The 19,641-nt window shown below is 33.4% G+C and overlaps 2 protein-coding genes across 4 annotated transcripts; one reads left to right on the plus strand and one right to left on the minus strand.

Annotated features, from left to right (window-relative positions):
* The first annotated feature begins 3,390 nt into the window (after nucleotides 1-3,390).
* Nucleotides 3,391-13,715, plus strand: LOC111468102 (phospholipid-transporting ATPase 2-like). 3 transcript variants are annotated; one of them, XM_023113166.1, is made up of 25 exons: nucleotides 3,391-3,581; nucleotides 4,457-4,686; nucleotides 5,188-5,401; nucleotides 5,754-5,870; nucleotides 6,577-6,669; nucleotides 6,798-6,972; nucleotides 7,358-7,542; nucleotides 7,729-7,833; nucleotides 8,223-8,320; nucleotides 8,417-8,559; nucleotides 9,288-9,384; nucleotides 9,534-9,643; nucleotides 9,725-9,889; nucleotides 10,185-10,339; nucleotides 10,432-10,512; nucleotides 10,661-10,781; nucleotides 10,903-11,009; nucleotides 11,113-11,244; nucleotides 11,343-11,496; nucleotides 11,611-11,728; nucleotides 11,830-12,003; nucleotides 12,083-12,134; nucleotides 12,415-12,542; nucleotides 12,692-12,842; nucleotides 13,136-13,715. In XM_023113166.1, the coding sequence occupies exons 2-25, from the start codon at nucleotides 4,559-4,561 to the stop codon at nucleotides 13,460-13,462; spliced, it is 3,330 nt and encodes a 1,109-aa protein (XP_022968934.1). In that variant the 5' UTR covers nucleotides 3,391-3,581; nucleotides 4,457-4,558; the 3' UTR covers nucleotides 13,463-13,715. The 3 variants fall into 3 exon arrangements, with proteins under 3 accessions (XP_022968934.1, XP_022968935.1, XP_022968936.1); XM_023113167.1 differs by having other exon boundaries at nucleotides 4,486-4,686; XM_023113168.1 differs by having other exon boundaries at nucleotides 3,394-3,581; nucleotides 7,358-7,524.
* A 3,771-nt stretch (nucleotides 13,716-17,486) lies between these two features.
* Nucleotides 17,487-19,045, minus strand: LOC111468228 (zinc finger CCCH domain-containing protein 2-like). Its single transcript, XM_023113379.1, has one exon. The coding sequence runs from the start codon at nucleotides 18,878-18,880 to the stop codon at nucleotides 17,789-17,791; it is 1,092 nt and encodes a 363-aa protein (XP_022969147.1). The 5' UTR covers nucleotides 18,881-19,045; the 3' UTR covers nucleotides 17,487-17,788.
* Between the last annotated feature and the right edge of the window lie 596 nt (nucleotides 19,046-19,641).

Genomic DNA, 19,641 nt, shown 5'->3' on the forward strand with positions numbered 1-19,641 from the left:
TTTTTTTTTTTTTTTTTTTTTTTTTTTTTTTTTTTTTTTTTTTTTTTTTTTTTTTTTTTTTTTTTTTTTTTTTTTTTTTTTTTTGTGGCAGCTTGAGAACAATTATCAAACTGGATCTCGTAGGTGCTGTAAGAACACTGTAACCTTCAATATTAAAGTGGGGCTAATGAAACCTTGCCTTATTCATATACTCTGAATTTAATTGTTCTTTATCCATAAAATTAATATTAATTTAATTCTTCAATTTCTACTATTATCATCATTTCATTCTTAATTCCATCAAATTTTCGCATTTTAATCATAGCTTCTTTAAATCATTTATCCGTCATAATATTAAAATATATGAAGAAAAAATGTACTGGATTTTTCATCGGCGAAGTGACTGACACGTGAGCGTTCGTGGGTAGCAGGAGCCGCCCGGCGCCGACCAGGGAAGTGCATTTATTTATTTAAATGAATAAAGGTATACGTTTAAAGAATTCCGTGTTGGCGGTGTTAAATGTCACAATCGTGGTGGACGGCACGTGTACTTTCTGAATTCCTGCCGACCCAATTAATTAATTAATTAATTGTTTTTTTTTTTGTTTTCTAAATTTTTTTTTAGAAGTCTTGTGGTTTCCAAGTAAGTGATGAGAAATTGTGGAGGCGGGCGAGATGGGAAGAGACAGTGGTGGGGCCCAGCGGAGGATTGAGACGGCAACCGCCTGTTGATTGAGGTGGCGGTTTCAGGTGGTGGGACCGGTAATATCTGCGTCGGCGGAATCTGTGGAGATGATTTCGTTCTCTTTTATTTATTTATTTATTTTTCTTTTCTTTTCTTTTCTTGGAAACACGTAACGCATCGGGATGCATGCATGATGAAAATATGGACTTTATTGGCATCATTATCATCATCGACTTCAAACCGAAATTTCCTTTTTATTTTATTTTTCTGCGAAATTCATCTCTGCAAAATTACATTTTTGTCCCTCCCTAAAATAAAAGCACCCTGTTATTTACCTGTGGACGACTGCTTTTTTTTATTTATTATTATTATTATAAATGTTTTATAAGTTTGTCAATTTTGTCAATTTTTTAATTTAAATTTTTTATACATAAAATATTCTTACAAATTAAAATTTAAAAAGAAAGCTGATCTTGCTATGTCTCTAAATTTTTAATTTTAAAAGTCAAATAATTAAATAAATATTTTTGTTTGTTAGCTAATAATTTTTAATTTGATCCCTTTTCTAAAATAAATTAATTTCATTCAATAAAAATAATATAGGGAGAATTTTTTGGAAGCAGCCTTTTCAAATTCACTCAAATTCAATAAAGGAAGACTAGCTTTTATTCGCTGGGAAACAAAACACTGTAAATCGAATCAGAATAATATATAATGGATCATAGCACTCAGACATGTACTGATGCTACCTCTTATTATATTCTTTTAGCGACTCATTTTTTTAAAATTCATTGTTTATCTGTTTAATTATATATATATATATATATATATTTATTTATGTTAGGTATAAAAATAAATATTCGTAAAATAATTCGTAATAGTTATGACATCACATACAAATACCCGACACTCCCCACAAAAATATTAAAAAAGAAAAAAAATTAATATTAAAGTCATTTATCTAACTTTTAATTCCATCACTTTCAAAACTTTAAATTATTAGTGGATAAGATTAAAATTTTAAGTGTAATTATAAAAACTTTTACTTGCATTAATTCAAATTTTAGTTAAATGTGGAATATAACTCATTATCTAAAATTTAAATTAAATTGTAATTATAAAAACTTTTACTTGCATTAATTCAAATATATTTTAGTTAAATGTGAAATATAACTCAGATAAATACGGAAAAATATAAAAAAAAAACAACAAATAAATAACTTATTTTCCTTTTTCGGTAGGGGAAAAATATTCTAAAGTGGCTGACGCGCATTGGACATGCCTAGACATTCACGTGGAAAATTGAGAGATGCCACACATCAAAAAGTTGTGAGGCACACCAATTGGGTACGGAACCTAGTTCCAATTTTATAACACTTTAATTATTCAATAAATTTGCACCCATTTAATGCTAAACTATATCTTTTTAATTTAATTATTATTATAAGTAAATGTTTGAATTTTTGACGAATTTTAGAAATAAAAATAAAATTTAAAAAAGGATTTATTTTGTAGATTTTATAATTTTTTTAATTGAAAAAGAATAATAAGGAGAAGAATAAAGGTTGGCAAGTGGTGAGAGGAGCATGGGCCAGGCGTAAAGGTCCAAGTGGAGGGTTGGAGGGATGCCACCAATCCAAAGTCGTGACAAGTACTACACGATTACAAGGGGGGAGCCCGGCTGCGTACGGAACGTTGTAGAGAAGCCGTGTGGAAAGAGAACGGCGTCGTATCGAATTTGAGATTTGGATCGGTTCATCACCTTTGCTTTACTTTACTTTAGCGTTATCTTTGTAATGTAATGGGCAGCCGAAAAACTCCGCCGCCAAGGCGGACGTATAAAACTATTCCCTTGGATTATTGTCATTGGACCCACCACATTAATTATTTTATTACACATATTCCAACGCCTGACACGTGTCCCCAACATGTCATTCCTTGTCCCCGGCTCAGTTCTTTCCTCCTTCCAACGAATTTTATCTTTTTAAATTTTATGGAACCATTTCATTTCTAATTTATTTTTTAAATAATTAAAAAATTAAGAGATAAATACATTCTTATTTTATTTTAGTAGATATCATTAGTTTATCAAACGTTAGTTTTTTTTTTTGTTTTTTTTTTTATTTTTAATATAATGAATTTATAAAGAAAATACTAAATATTTTGTAATTTAATCACTACCAAACTCATTGTATATGATACGTCTTGCTCGCATACATCCACATTAAAAGTTTTGGATCAAATAATTTATAATATTATAAAACAGATGGTCATCAATAGTGTTACAAAGATAAGACACCCAATTTTATTAATATTATAAATTTTTAGGTTATTATTTGAACCTATGTACTAAATTGCAAATAAATAATTAATTAACTAAAGCTAAATTGTGCTAGGGGAGCAAACTAAAAAGTGGTTTGACATGGGCCATTCCCCGACACGAAAAGCCCAATATAAATTATTTGGGCTTTGGCACGGCCCATTTTTCTTATATTATAAATACTAACTTGGAGTGATTTAGTTATTTAGCGACGAAATAAATATAAATTTAAAACTTCACAAAATAAATTTATTTAAAAGAGCATTTAGATCGATGACCGGTATCTGTTTTAGATTAAAACTTTAAGATATTCGTGGAAACATTCGAAACTGGAAGCGAGATTTAAAAAGAGAGGACAAAGAGTCATCTCTGCCGTTGTTTTGCTCTGATACGGCGCGAAAAGAAAATCGGACGGTGCGCGATTCGCTAGCACCGTTTTCTCATGTACAATACACAGGAGATGTGCATTTCATTGTTTATTTTGAGCTCTCATGGAAGTTCTTCAATCTTGGAGTGTGTGAAGAAGAGAAATGAACGCGGCGACTAGAAGAACTGGATGCGTAAGAATTAAGTGATTTCCAAAACATGGCGATTGAGGTACGAGTGATGTTATTTGTTCTTATGAATCTGTAACCGAGACGATTTGTTTCTGTTTCCTTCGATTTTTTCTCAAATTTGGATCGAATCTCATTTATTTCTTTCGGCTGACGAGTTCTTTGTAATATCAGTGCGTCAGCGCTTTTCGATTCGTTTATTGTTTCAGTGTAATACCTCTCTAATTAAGGATTCTACTCTTGAATTGGTCGTTTGATTTTCAGAAAGCTTTGTTATTAGATAATAGGTAATGACATTTTTGTGTTGTTTTGGTCGAGCCATACTCGAGGTCTCTAATGAGTATTGAGCAGTTTCTTAATCAGTCTCTGTTAGGAAATTGTAATGCCATTGATTAATATCTGCTCCAAGAGAAACTACAACGTTAACGTTTTAGAGAGCTGAACCTGCCTTTTGATAGAGGCAACTTTTATTAAGCTTAACTAAAAGCTATTTTCATTTCATTCAAAAAATATTGGTACGTAGTTTTTATCAGAGAACTAGTTAAACTCATTGGCGCTCAGTTTCTGTTGAACAACAAGTTAGTTCATCCATGAACTTTTTTGGTATCGATAACTGTTAGTAAGTTCGATTTGGCTTCGCGTCAGTTTTTTCTTTCTTTTCTCTATATTTTTCCTTTTTCTTTTTAAATTTATATTCAGACTCTTGCTTGTATAAACTTTTTGTGCGTGTATATGTGTGTGAGAGAGAGATTTTGAATTGTCCAACATTTATGTTATACATGTGGAGTTTTGTGCATGCAATGGAAATGCTTGGATATTCGTTTCAGATTTGCTTAATTTTCTGTTTGATCTTTCTATGCTGCACTTTTATGAATGACAATAATCTATGAAATTAAATATTTACTCTCTCCATCGCAGCATAACAAATTCATAAATTACTGCAGCAGAGCTTATCGACATAGATAAGGACAGCACTGGACTTGAAATAAAAATTGAATTTGATTGTGTTCTTAAAGATAGATGATGAAGCGTTATGTTTACATCAACGACGATGAACCATCAAATGATCTTTTTTGCGATAACCGCATCTCGAACCGGAAATATACATTATTGAACTTTCTCCCTAAAAATTTATGGGAACAGTTCAGGTAACTTTTCATTGTAGTAGTTCTTATTAGATCTTACCAGAATTTCTGTAGTTCTCGTTGAATTATTTTCCACATAACATATGATGCATGATCTCAAGAATATCTTATGCAAATGGTTAAGAAAAACCATGGATATTTCATTTTCTTTCTGATTGGCCCTACCTTTCCTCTTTATACTACTTTTTGGAGTTAACTTTATTGCTCTTTTTTTTTTCATTTGTCCATTCTTTAAAATTCTGTTATTGCGTCTTTAATTAGCTGCTGCCAAGGCGTGTGGTCAAAACTAACTATATGTTACAATCTGTACTTTTTTGCGGCATTCTAGTTTGAACAACCTGCTAAGTCTTTCATGATCTTCTAGAGTTTCACTATTGATTTAATATGAAGTTACTTTGAGTTTTTCTCTTTTACAATTGTGTGCCATTATACCTAGCTTGTGGATGCTTTCAATTATACATGCATTTCTCATTCCTAACGAATGTCATTTTTGTTTGTTTTCAGCCGCTTCATGAACCAATACTTTTTGTTAATTGCATGCCTACAGTTGTGGCCGCTTATAACTCCAGTTAACCCTGCCAGTACGTGGGGTCCACTTATTTTCATTTTTGCCGTGTCTGCAACAAAAGAGGCATGGGATGATTACAATAGATATTTATCAGACAAAAAGGCTAATGAGAAAGAAGTTTGGGTTGTGAAGCAGGGTACCAGAAAAACTGTAGGAATCTCTCTCAATATTTTGATTTAGTATGACTTCCTTTTCATATTTGAAAGAGAACAAATTATTAATTTGTTGCGTTTCTTCTAGTAGGTTTTTTTTTATTAATCAACAATTATCTTCGTTGAAGATTTTCAAATATATTTTTACATCATGTTCCCTAGTAGTTGGATCATTTATGGAGTTAAATTGCAAATTGTTATATAACAGAGCTTGAAATTAGGATTCTATCATAGTCGTGGAGATAGTGTAACTTCCTTATTGTCAAGTAAAATATGATCTGTTTCTTCTAACTTCTTTTCCTTTAGTTAACTTTGTTGAATTCTCTTAACTTCTTGGCTTTTACTTGTAGATTCAAGCACAAGATATTCATGTTGGTAATTTAGTATGGCTCAGGGAGAATGATGAAGTGCCTTCTGATCTTGTTTTGATTGGTACCTCTGATCCTCAAGGAATTTGCTATATAGAGGTTGGTAGGGAGGTTCATGCATTTACTTAATTGAATTTTGTTTTTCATTTTCAGATTCACCGAGTCAGATGGATTCAACTAATAACCATTTGGCAGATATGTTTCTGAAAACTATTTTTGTATTATGTGATCGAAAAAATGAAAATTTTGAAAAGAACATTTTTATGTTATTAGTGTATCCATATATTTTGAATTTGCAATTTTAAGTTGCATAATTACATTAAAAAAAAAAAATAGAGTTAAAACTTTAATAAATATAGTATTTCATTGTTATAAACTTATTTGATTTTTTGTTAAATTAAATTATGTACAATATAATATATTATAAATTATATGATATTGCAAAATTATAGCATAAAATATGTTCATAAATTAGTAGTTGAGATTCAACCTACTGGTTGGTTGCTACAATTAATTTTTTTTATACTTATGTTACCAAACACATTTGGAACTTTTGTTTACATTGGAATTTAGTTTCTAAATCTGCTACCAAACATATATCTAACTCTGCTACCAACTTTGTTTTTCATTGAAACCCTTGTTTTCACATCTTTGTTTTCAGATCACTAACTAAACGCACATTTACTTTTTCATATACTTCTATACGGTAATTTAGAATCCAAGCACCGTTAAATACTTTCTTGTTCTTTCTTGTTCATGCCTTTCTTCTTATTAAATAAATAGATAAAAATTTGACATGTTACAGACATCTGCCCTTGATGGAGAAACTGACTTGAAGACAAGGGTCATACCCTCAGCTTGCATGGGAATAGATTTTGATCTATTAAACAAGATCAAGGTTTGGATTTTCCTGTTCAATCATCAACATTCGAGATTTATTACAGGGTTTTAATTTGGGTGATGGCACATTTCTAGGAATCTTCAGCTTGAAAATGACAACATTTGTTATTCACCTTCATTTGGCAGGGAGTTATAGAGTGTCCTATACCAGATAAGGATATTACAAGATTTGATGCAAACATTCGGTTATTTCCACCTTTCATCGACAATGATGTGTGCCCTTTGACAATAAAAAACACAATTCTTCAGTCATGTTACTTGCGGAACACAGAGTGGGTCTGTGGAGTAGCCGTTTACACAGGCAAGTGCATCTGCATGAGATTCCAAGTTCATATAAACTATTCACCAAATGATTATTGTTTTCTTCATGGTTAAGAAAAAGGGTCGAGTAGGAGAACAAGGAGCAACCTTTTCAGTTGATGCCTTTTCTGGATACAAATATGTTCGTAAAGCCAGGATCTAGAATTTACACAACGATCAGACTTGCTTAAAAGCTACTTTAGCCTTTTTGAAGTTTAAATTCTTGTTGGAAAATTTTAATTATTTGCTAGTGTTTCTCCTCTCTTTTTTGGGTGGATTTAAGATGTAGCAATGGATAGACATTTTGCAGAATGGATTAAATGTATGAGCCAAAACTGCTCTATTCAATTCTCCTGCAGTTTACTTTGTATGTTTGATCTTTTCAGGCAACGAAACCAAGCTTGGAATGAGCAGGGGTGTCCCAGAACCAAAACTTACGGCTATGGATGCAATGATCGACATGTTAACTGGTGCTATATTTGTTTTTCAACTTGTGGTGGTGGTTGTTCTAGGTATATCTGGTAATGTGTGGAAGGATTCTGAAGCCCGAAAGGTTCAGTATAATCTCTTTGTTTCCAAAGCTTGTTTATTTGGCATCTTGATTCTATACTTTTGAAATTAGCATGAAGCTGTCTGTTGCTTGTTTCTACTTAGTTTTTAATGTCTCTCTTTCTCCCCATCTGAGTGAAGACTCATATTAGTTATATATGCTTTTGCATTCCTGTTGATTCTAAGCTGATCTTTTGGTACTATGTAGCTATGGTATGTGCAACATCCAGAGGAAGGTCCATGGTATGAGCTACTGGTTATCCCTCTTCGGTTTGAGCTTCTTTGTTCAATCATGATTCCCATTTCAATTAAGGTATGTTGAAGGTGCATGTCATTGAACTTTCTCCACTTTCGTTATCATACCTCTCCATGCCTACGATTAGTCAGGTAAATGAAAGTATTCCCCTCCCTGTGCTTGCAGTTAATTAGCACAAATGAATGCTGGATGTTTTAGTAGTTGCAATTTCTCTGTTGAATAATTGCTTAGGACGATGATCGTAGGATCAAGTCAAAAATTGGTTATTGAAGTGACTAGTTTAGATGACTTCAGAAGTGGATTACTGCTTATTTGGATGCCCTGTGCATTTAATTTCTGCATATTTGCTTTCATTATTTGGTTCATCTTTATCTTCTTGAAGTGGTAGATAGAAGTTGGGAAAAGTTGATTGTAATGTTATTGACTAAATCATTTGCTTTTGTCAGGTGTCTCTGGATCTTGTAAAGAGCTTATATGCAAAATTTATTGATTGGGACTATGATATGATTGACTACGAGTCTGGTATTCCTTCCCATGCTTCAAAGTAAGTAATGGAAGTTGGAATAAAACCACAAAAAATTATTGTGGCTTCCGTGTATATGATGCATATTTTCTTAGAGGTATATTTTACATGTGGCAGTACAGCAATAAGTGAGGACCTGGGACAAGTCGAATACATTTTGACCGATAAAACTGGTACCCTCACTGAAAATAAGATGATCTTCAGGAGATGTTGTATCAGTGGCATTTTTTATGGAAATGAAAATGGAGATGCCTTGAGAGGTTTGGCTCTCTGATTGTTGTCAAAAGCATTCTTCTCATTGCATTGTTTTCTGTCACCTATATACAATGTGTTTTTCACAGACAGGGATGTAGGATTTTAAAGATGGGATAGACTATTATTGTCAGTAACCTGAACTGTCAATTCTTAGTTGTAAGTATTTGTTTCAAAATAATTCTTGAACTAGTCAAGGAAAAATATCGCTGGTTGCTTTCTATCAAAATTTAATAGTGGTTCAAGCCCCCCAAAAGCAATTGCTACAATGATTTAGCAAAGGCATCAGACAAACTCTTTTGGTTTCACTTGACTGGAGCATTTTCCTTATTCATTATATAAGATCACGTTTGATACTGTTTATACTAAAATTTATTTGCGAAGTTGACATTAGTTATTTGTTCTGCGTTAATTACATAATTATGTATTAAATCTAGCAGGGGTTTCAGGAATCCGGTGATTATGACAGTATTCATACATGGATCATATATTTATGTTTTGCCCTATTGTAATTTTCTCTTAATTATTAGTTTTTTTAGACAACTTTAATTACTATTTCTTTGCTTAGCTGTAATTATTTCGCGGATAGGTAAGATAGCCTTCCCTTTATTAGTTAAAATTCTTCCTATTTAAGTGTAATTTGTACATATCGTTTGCTCAAGGAATCGAGTAGGCTTTTTCTCCCCATCCTTCATTATATAGTAGTTCATATTTGACTACTTTCCGTTGCATGCAGATGAAAAGTTGCTCGATGCTATTGCAAGCAGCTCTCCGGATGTTATAAGATTTCTCACAATTATGGCAATATGTAATACAGTGGTGCCTACAAAAAGGTGATTTTTGTTCAAACCTTTTTTAACTGGAAGCTGGTTGGATTTAAAAATTCATTGATAATTTCTTGGTCAAGTCGGTTAATATATATTTCTGCATGTGTGCATTTCCGTTTTGAAATATAATTTTCTAGTATCTCTGTTATTTTCAGCAAATGTGGAAATATCGTGTACAAGGCACAATCACAGGATGAGGAGGCTCTCGTGAATGCTGCTGCTTATTTGAATATGGTATTTGTCAATAAGAATGCTGATATTCTAGGTGAGAGCCATCTTTCTTAAGGCAAAGTTATTCAGATAGATGAACCGCTAGAATAATGCCCTTGTTTAATTGTGGTTGCAGAAATTCAGTTTAATGGGATGCTAAATAGATACGAGCTCCTAGATACACTCGAGTTCACATCTGAACGAAAAAGAATGTCTGTAGTCGTTAAAGATTGTCAGAATGGGAAGATTGTCCTCCTGTGTAAAGGAGCAGATGAGGCTATACTTCCTCATGCTTATGCCGGTAACCCTAAAATTTAGTTGCGTTTTGAAGATTGAATAAGTAAATAATTTTATCCATGTGTCTATTTTGAACTGTATTCCGTTAGAATACTTGACAGAAATTGGTGCACCGTTGCCCTTTGAAAAAAAAAACAGAAAAAATGTGAAATTGCTGCGCCATTTCCCTTTGTTTAAAAAAATTTGGCCACTGCTTCAAGATTGGTGCCCTTTGTATATTTAATGACGTCAAATTGGAGAATTCTATTGCTTTTTATCACAAGGTATGTTGATGTGATTATTACTTAATTTTACTTCAGGCCAGCAAACGAGAACATTTATGGAAGCCGTGGATCAGTATGCACAACTGGGTCTCCGCACATTATGTCTGGCTTGGCGTGAACTAGAGGAAGATGAGTATCGAGAATGGGCTCTTATGTTTAAAGAGGCTAATAACACATTGGTTGATCGGGAGGTAATTGGTACACTTCGTCTATGCTTTATATGAATGCACATTTTTTCTGTATGTTGTATTTTTATGTGGTTTGGCTGCTGCTTCTTTTTTAGTGGAGGTTAGCTGAAGTTTGCCTAAGAATCGAGTGCAATTTTGAAGTTCTTGGAGTTACTGCTATAGAAGATAGGCTACAGGTAAATGTTTGTAGTTGCATATCCAATTTCGAACTGTTATAGGTGAAATGGTATTGAAAGATGATAAATTATAAAACGCTTATGGGAATATCATTGTTGAGATCAGGAATAGCTATGTTTACTCTTTTTATCATGTCTTACCTTTCAGGATGGAGTCCCTGAAACAATTGAAACATTGAGAAGAGCAGGAATAAATTTCTGGATGCTCACCGGAGACAAGCAGAACACTGCCATTCAGATAGCTCTTCTATGCAACTTTATTTCACCAGGTAGACATCGATGTAACAAAATTATCTTGTAGCGCGGTATTATGATCGTTATTTTTCATTACGTCATTTTGCTTGCAATTCCTCCTAGTCTTCTTTTTCAATTGCATTTACTATGTCGTAGAGCCCAAAGGACAGTTACTGTTAATTGATGGAAAAACGGAGGACGAAGTTTGTAGAAGTTTGGAGCGAGTTGTTCTAACTATGAAGACCACAACCTCAGAACCCAAGGTAATGCTCATTGTTCAATCATTTGATATAGATCTTCTTTTGCAAACCCACTGGAAACGTAAGAAGACCTTTCATTTTTTCTCTGGGCTTCTTCTTTTAATAGGATGTTGCTTTCGTTGTTGATGGCTTGGCTCTGGAAATTGCTCTGAAGAATCATCGTAGGGCTTTCACTGAATTAGCAATACTATCAAGAACCGCAATATGTTGTCGTGTGACTCCATCACAGAAGGCTCAGGTGGTCCTCTAATTTCTAGTTCTTTTATTTATTAGGTGGTTGCTCGTTCCTTTTTGTCCCGTGGGGTTGTTAAGCATTGTATAATCGGTATTATGCAGCTTGTGGAACTCTTAAAATCATGTGATTATAGAACACTGGCGATTGGAGATGGTGGGAATGACGTGAGGATGATTCAGCAAGCTGACATTGGAGTTGGCATTAGTGGAAGAGAAGGACTGCAGGCAGCTAGGGCAGCTGATTATAGTATTGGAAGTAAGTAATACTTATTAATTGAAAAATTTCCTCGATAGTCCTCATTTCTGGTGAACGGAATGATTTGTTCTGTTGGCCAACAGCCAAGTTTCATTGGTTTCTTCTTGTTTGCAGAGTTCAGGTTTCTGAAAAGATTGATTCTAGTTCATGGACGATACTCATACAACCGTACAGCATTCTTGTCACAATATTCTTTCTACAAATCCTTATTGATATGTTTTATCCAGATTTCGTAAGTGTTTCTAAATTTAGTGTCACTTGAAGATAACAAATGACGTGCTTTATTTTTTGGATACCCATGAACAAGTAGCACTGACTTTCGGATATGTTCAGTTTCTCCTTCCTCTCAGGTGTCTCTGGGACCAGTCTCTTTAATTCTGTTAGCTTGATGGCTTACAATGTTTTCTACACCAGTATCCCTGTATTAGTTAGCGTTCTCGACAAGGATCTCAGCGAAGAAACTGTGATGCAACATCCTCAGATTTTATTTTACTGCCAAGCTGGGAGGTTCGGATCTCAAATCTTTCATGTTTTTTTATTTTTTAATTTGATGGTTTATTGATTTTATCCATGTCGTCTAAAACAGGCTCTTAAATCCCAGCACATTTGCTGGATGGTTTGGTCGATCTCTATTTCATGTAAGTGACTATATTTGCATGTTTCTTCAGCGAACACTGATTTGTTTTCTTAAATTAATTTAAATTGCAGTTCAAAGATGAACATTTGATCTGTGTTTTGGAATTGATCCTCCGATGACGGACTATCCTGCTTTTCTTACCATTTAAGGAGAAGTTTCGATGTCGATTGATAAAAATATCAATGCTGATAACATTGAACGAATTTTTCCTTGAGCAAGAAATCATGTTTGATTTTAAAAATGAAAAAGGTCTCATCTCCCTTATGTCTGATATTTTGCAGGCTGTTGTCGTGTTTGTGATTAGCATACATGCCTACGCTAATGAAAAGAGTGAAATGGTGGAGGTTTCAATGGTGGCACTATCTGGGTGCATTTGGTTACAGGCTTTTGTAGTGACTTTGGAGACCAAGTAAGCTCTCATCTTTTTGCTATAGGTTAAACGTTGTGGCTCCATTTTGTTACGAGTTTCATTGACAAAGTTGAAGATTATTGAGCCGAAATCTCATGCCTTGACTCTCGTTTTTCTCGTACCATCTGAGATTTGATTGATTCTTGCAGTTCATTCACAATGTTGCAACTTATTGCCATATGGGGGAATTTAGCCGCTTTCTACGTAATCAATTGGATCTTCTGCGCCATTCCTTCATCTGGGATGTATACAATAATGTTCCGCTTATGCGGACAGCCATCTTATTGGATAACCATATTTGTAAGTCTCCCTTGCCCAAGATTTGCTTATCGCTAACTCAAAATTTGCCTTTAAGATACATCTCTATACTATTAATACTGTGTAATATTTAAAAAATCTCGAGCATGTTAGAAATCAACAAGACACAAAATTCAAATTCAAAAATTCTAGAGATCACTTAAATACTTTTAAAGCGTGTATGAGTCCTTAACACAAAGTTAAAAGTTGTGGGACTAAACCGGTAATTTTATCTTTTGTTTTGTTTATTGATCTTTGTTTGGTACTGATGGAAAAGCTTGTTAATATGTTCACAGCTAATAGTAGGCGTGGGAATGGGTCCACTTTTAGGCATCAAATACTTCAGATATACATACAGACCAAGCAAAATCAACACTCTTCAGCAGGCTGAACGTTTAGGTGGGCCGATCCTGTCGCTCAAAAACATTGAGCACCAGCCTCGGCCCATTGATGAGAAAGAAGATTCTCCACTGTTAATATCCCAGCCCAATAACAGAAACACAGTTTTCGAACCTCTATTATCAGACTCTCCAACTGCTGCCACTAGAAGATCTCTTGCTTCAAGATCCTCCTTTGATTTCTTTCAGACTCCGCCCAGTTATTCAATGAATAAGGATAAGTGAACTCAGCTAAAGATAAGAGAGTCGGAATGGTAATATGTTGTATAGATTCTATCCACATAGTAACTAAGTTAAGGGTCATTTCGTTCCCATTTGCCCATCTATAGTGAAACTTAGAGACCTTGCAGATGCTTACACTTTGAAGCTAATTTGCCCGATTTTGTTCCTCCTGTTTCACTCTTCTTTCCCTTTCTTTTGTAAGTAACTGTTGATTATCAACACATTGACCAGTAGATGATAAGAAATTTGGTTTCAACCTTGGATGAGAAACAGTAACATTCTTCTCCTATGCCCTACTTTCAATTATATGATGATGCTAGGGCGTGGTCCTTCCTTTTTACTGTTGAGCATATGGGGATGGATTTATATAGAAGGAAGTGGGGCTAACGGAAAAATGTACATATTCTTGAGCTGTCAGGCATACCTTACATGAAGTATGTCACAGGCATTACAGAAGTATGGGGGTTCTTGCGCCATAATTGTACACAACTAAAACGCTTCCAATAAATGAGCTGAACCTGCAAGACATTATAAAAAACAAATGGGACCTCAAAAAAGTCAAGCTGGTGGAGTGGAGGGTGAGGGGGACCCTGAAGCCATATCAAATGGTCATCGTATAGCATGGGCTTGTTGCGCCCCACCCTACAGGCAGGCCCACACCATTTCAAATGTGACAGCCACCACCCAACCCAGCACTGCTCTGAACCTATTCTACAAAAAAACCCTACCATTTTAGTTTAATTCCAAACAAGTCCTAATGGGTCTTTTCCCCACCATCCAAGCTGTCTTTCAGATAAGTTTCCCTCCTAGGAAACAAATTATATTCCATAATTGAGTTGGTACATCATCCCTGTACCCTAGTCTTTTGATTCCATCTCCAATGAGTTCGAACCATCATTACCTTTTGTGATCCTCTTTTCTCGACATCTTTATTTGATTCTTTGTTTTACCTCCCTCTTTTTATGGAGTTCTTGGACCCATAACTCACAAAAATGTGGTAAAACTATAAAATATATTTAAACTTTCATTTTTTAATTTTAACTCTCAAATTGTTTCAAGAACTATTTTTTTTACTTAGAATGAATGATAAAAAGATAACATGACATTCAATATATACAATAGAAGTTAGAAGACATACATCATATTCTTTAATCCTAAGAAAAAAATTGTCCTAAGAATATTCTAATTTAAATTTTTATTTGATATAAATGAACATCCATCCACTATAAGTACATCTACCTTCTCTCATGATCAAGAAGAGATAAGATTCTTATTTGCTATATATTGCATCTACCAATGACCTTTTTAGGTTACTTTTTCAAGCATGAGAGGGAGGACAGGTTAATATTAGCTTAAGCTTTAGTAAAAGGAGTAAGCATAAGAAAAACTTCAGCTAATCTAAGTTTAGTTAGCCGACTATAAAGTTTCTAATAGAATAATTCTAACTTCTAAAGTAATCTAACAAACTTTTTTAATTTTGTTCCTTAGATATCTAAAAAAGTTTAGTTTGTGTATAGTTTGCCTATTTAATATATTTTTTTAATTCATGAATATACTAAATACAAATAGTATACAAAATTTTATCATAAAATTAAGTTGAATATCAATTAAATTAATTTAACATACATTGAATATTTTAGTCATCTATTGATGAAAATCTTTTGAACACAAAATTGAACGTTCAAAGATCTATTTGATATGTTTAAATTAAATAGACACCGACATATAACTAAACTCATATTTTTTCTAAAATACTCCCATATTTAGAGATAACCTATAATTTCATGAATATACTAAACACAAAATTCATCATAAAATTCAATTTAATATCAGTTAAATTAATTTAAAATACATTGAATACCTTAATCATCTATTGAACACATAGAACACATAGTTAAAAGTTGAACATATGCTAGATGTTTTTGAAGTTGAAAATCTATTAAAAACAAAATTTGACGTTTAAAGACCTATTTGATAAGTTCAAATTAAATAGACACCACTAACTTGTAATTTTTCTGAAAATACTTTCATATTTGGAAACATAAAATTTGTTAGGCACTGACCAAAAAATTACTGAACGAATTTGTTTAGAAATGGAGGTTTGGAAACCAATAATCTATAGAGGAAAATTTGTTAGGCACCGACAAAAAATTTACTAAACGAATTTGTTTAGAAATGGAGTTTCGGAAACCGATAATCTATGAGGAAAATTTGTTTGGCACCGACAAAAAAATTACAAAACGAATTTGTTCAGAAATGGAGTTTTGGAAACCGCTCCTTATTTTTAAAACGAACTTCTAAATTTTAACATAAAAAATCTTCTGTGGTTGGTGATGACTGATGAATGCGTTTAGGATCCACACGCGAAATATTTTAAAGGAAATAAAGTGTAAAAAGTGAATGAAGTGCTAGAAAATCCACAAAACATGTTCAATACATTGAACTAACCAATCCAGACAGATTTAAAAGAAATCGCGAAAGATCAATCAAAACTGATGAAAACGATGCGCATTGATCAACAGTCCAGACGCCACGAATCTCGATTTCATCGCGTAAGAAGTTGATTAAAAGAAGGCGATCGAGTACTATAATAAATAACTAGTTGCTCCTCGAAAACGAAAAACGAAAGAGTAGTGAGTTTCTAGTCTAAAAACCTTACTCGAAAATGGCGCGAACTGAGAAACTGAACTCGTTTGAAAGCAAAATTGGCTATCGATTTCAAGAATACAAGAAAAAGAAAGAAGATCATGAATAAAATGTCCGAGAGGGAGATATATAATCTTGCTAACAGAGGCTCAATAATCAGAGAAAATGATCGTCAACATTCATCAAGAATCGAAATCAAAGAACAAGATGGAGTTTCTTACCTCTGCGTCTGAGAGGGGAGAGAGAGCGAGAGCAAAATCACCGAGCCTAACTTGCGATAAGAGCGCGCTTAAAATGCGTTTCTTAATAAAATTAAGCTTACATTACAATATATATAATTAGGCTTGAATTATTAAAATTTCAAAAAATAACCCTTTATTCTTTAAATTATTATTTTATTTCTTTTTTAAGTTTTATACAGTTGGGACGCTACAAACAATTGAATTGAGTGTATGCGTGTGTTCAGTTACCGAGTAAAACTAAATTTTAATATTTATTTATTTGGGTTTCAAAATATTTAAAAGTATTCAATAAATTCAAAATTTTTAAAAATTAAAATATATTAAATATAAAATTGAATTTCCCATTTAATCAAAGCCAAATATCCAATTAATCGAGAGTTTATCGATGATATGAAGGATCTTTAGTACTAAAGTATAATTAAACATATATATCATATTTGATATTTTGTTATAAGCAGATATTTATTTTATATCTTTTTTATTTCTATTTATTACTCTTTTCATATCTTTGTAATTTGTTTGATTATAAATAGATGACTTTCACACCGATTCGGTGTGGTACTTCACAAATTAATGACGTTTCCTCTATTTTTAAATATTACTCTATTTCTCAAATATTAAGTTTTTCTAAAACATATTCAGACAAAAACTATTACTATTATGCAATATTTGAAAAAATAAAAATTAAATTTATTGTAAAAAGATCAAATTAAATATTTAAATGTATAAATAAATTACTATTTTAACTAATTAAAAAAAAAAAAACTTAAAATTTTGGCTTAGAAAAATACAAAAGCGAACTATTCGACTCTTATTACTATTATTATTATTTATAATTAATACGTTTTTTAATTTAAAAAAATAGTTTTTTAATATCAAAATAAATTGTAGAGCATTCCACAAATTTGTTTAAATAAAAGAAATTGATAATTTTATTCCGAAGGAAAGCGAATCCCCCAACCTGCCACACCACAGCAACACAGAAAACGTGCCCTTCGCGACCTTACCCCAACAGAACCCTAAAATATCAAAAGCATGATTTTATAATCACCCCAAAAATCTTGCTTAATTAGTTTAGGGTTGGATTTAATTGTAATTTTAGCCCCCAAAGTTTCAGGAAATTATAAAATTAGAACACATTAAATAAAAAAGGGAAATGCATTAAAATAATAATACTACACTTGAGAGAAATGAGAATACAATACAGGACAACGATCTCAGTTCCTAATAATACAGACAACGAACAAACACATAAATTGTAAATGGAAAATCAGCCGCTTTTTTCCCCTAACAATTTGCAAAGTAATAATTCACAATAATTATTAATGCCATATTTTTTTTTACACCTAATCACCATATATATATATGATACCCAAATATATATACGGATGGTGTAATATTTACAGTTCTTCTTCTTCTTCTTCTTCTTCTTCTTCTTAGTTTACATCAGAAGATCGTTAACCCATCCGAGATCCGGATCCGAGGCGGAGGCAGAGGCGGAGGCCCATCCATTGTCGGCGTTACCTTTGTTATTGACGGAAAAGTTCACCGATGCGGCGGAGACATTTGGAGTGGAAGGTGAGAGAACAAACTGGAGTTGTTCTTCAGTGTTGAGAGACGAAACGTCGATCCAAGGAATCGTCTGTCTTGAGGCGGAGGCGGCTAAAGTGGCGTTCAATTCGTCGATATTCATGGATTCAATTGAGTTCATGAGCTCGGTCATTGAATCTTTATAGCTTATTACTCCATTTAACTTGGACGGATCTGGATTGTACCTCGAAATCGGTGAAAATCCATTTAGCGACTGAGGTTTTACAGGCGAGAGTGGCGGAGAGAGTGGCGGGGAGAGATGAGACATTCCGATAAGCGTTGATGTCGGCGAGGAAGTGGCGGCTCCGCCGCAATGGCAAAATAAACAGCCGTGGTTCGAACCAGCGGCGGCCGATCTGAGAGTAGAATTCCTCTTATTCGGCGAAGAACAAGAGCCGCCTTGAAAATTACTCATCGGCGGCAAAAGACGAAGCTCACGAGGCGAATGAGCAAAGAAACAAACTTTCCTCTTACAGTTCTTTCCATCTTTACAAGCCTCGGTCCGATATCTCGCTGGATGAAGCCAACACTCGAAAACTCCATGAGCGAACTCACATCCATCACCACGGTCACAACCGCCGCGTCGAAAATCCGGACACATCGTGCCGGAGTAATGAAACCGACGAGGATCTCGTCGCCGCGCCTTCTCTCCAGGATGAGCAAACGGACAATCCGTCCAGTCATGGCTCCGACTACGAGTACACCGCCACACCTTAAACTCATACATCCGAAAATGATCGGACGAATACGGATCGCCGTCTTCTTCCGCTACATCCTCGCCGTTGAACGGCAAAAATTTCTGCAAAAGAGATTCAACAGCAAACGAAAATCGCGGCGAATCAGAGCACATTTCACCGTTAATGTCCTCAAGAATCGAAGAACAAGAAGAAGGCAGTTGAAATTGAAACTGAAATTTCTGTTCCTCAGCACAAACACTGCTCATTGAAGCACTGTAGAAATAAGGCAAGTGAAAAAAGGGTAGGAGAAGAAGAACAGAGAAGATGAAGTTATATAATGGCGGAAACAGAGGAGAGAGAAAAACGAAAATTTTTAAGGAGAGAGAAAGACGGTATGGAGCAGAAATTGCGTGGCTTCATAACATTTGGGGAAGCATGCAAAAAAAGGGTACGTGGCATTACCTTTGGGCTCTAATGAAATTATTTTGTCCTCATTCATTATTATACAAATTATTTAATTGTTTTTTTTTTTCTAAATAGAGAAAAACTAATTAAATTATTGTTGCGCTAATTATTCCATCTGACCAAAGTTGTTTTGGATTTTTCTCAAGATCTTGCACCATTTTTCTTTATAATTTAATTAATGTATTTAATTTAATGCTTTCATTTCCAACTTATCTACCAGATACATATATGGATTTATAATAAGCTAATTTTATCATTGTCGCGCTTCTGCTGGTGATTTACCCAACATTATCTAATTAATTTAGATAATATGTTTGCCATTTATAACGATTTATACTTAAAATTAATCTCCAATTTTTTTAAAACTAATTTTGTAATGATTTTTTTTTAAATTGTTTATTATTACTTAATTAGCTATTTATTTATGTATTTATTCACTTAGATAATCTATTATTTTAATGATACACATTTCACTTTTACTTTTGTAGGTTAGTTGTCTCACGTTTATATTGTTTTTTTTTTATAAGCAATCTGCATTTAATCTCATGAATACAATATGTGT

Source organism: Cucurbita maxima, unplaced genomic scaffold, assembly GCF_002738345.1.
Source record: "Cucurbita maxima cultivar Rimu unplaced genomic scaffold, Cmax_1.0 Cma_Scf00036, whole genome shotgun sequence".
Lineage (NCBI taxonomy): Eukaryota > Viridiplantae > Streptophyta > Magnoliopsida > Cucurbitales > Cucurbitaceae > Cucurbita > Cucurbita maxima.

Excerpts from the sequence above, each read along its gene's own strand:
- LOC111468228 (XM_023113379.1), bottom strand. The coding sequence starts at position 18,880 with ATGAGCAGTGTTTGTGCTGAGGAACAGAAATTTCAGTTTCAATTTCAA.
- LOC111468102 (XM_023113166.1), top strand. The coding sequence starts at position 4,559 with ATGATGAAGCGTTATGTTTACATCAACGACGATGAACCATCAAATGAT. Across the intron at positions 6,973-7,357 it reads TGGAGTAGCCGTTTACACAG|GCAACGAAACCAAGCTTGGA; the intron begins GCAAGTGCATCT and ends TGATCTTTTCAG. Across the intron at positions 8,560-9,287 it reads AAATGGAGATGCCTTGAGAG|ATGAAAAGTTGCTCGATGCT; the intron begins GTTTGGCTCTCT and ends CGTTGCATGCAG.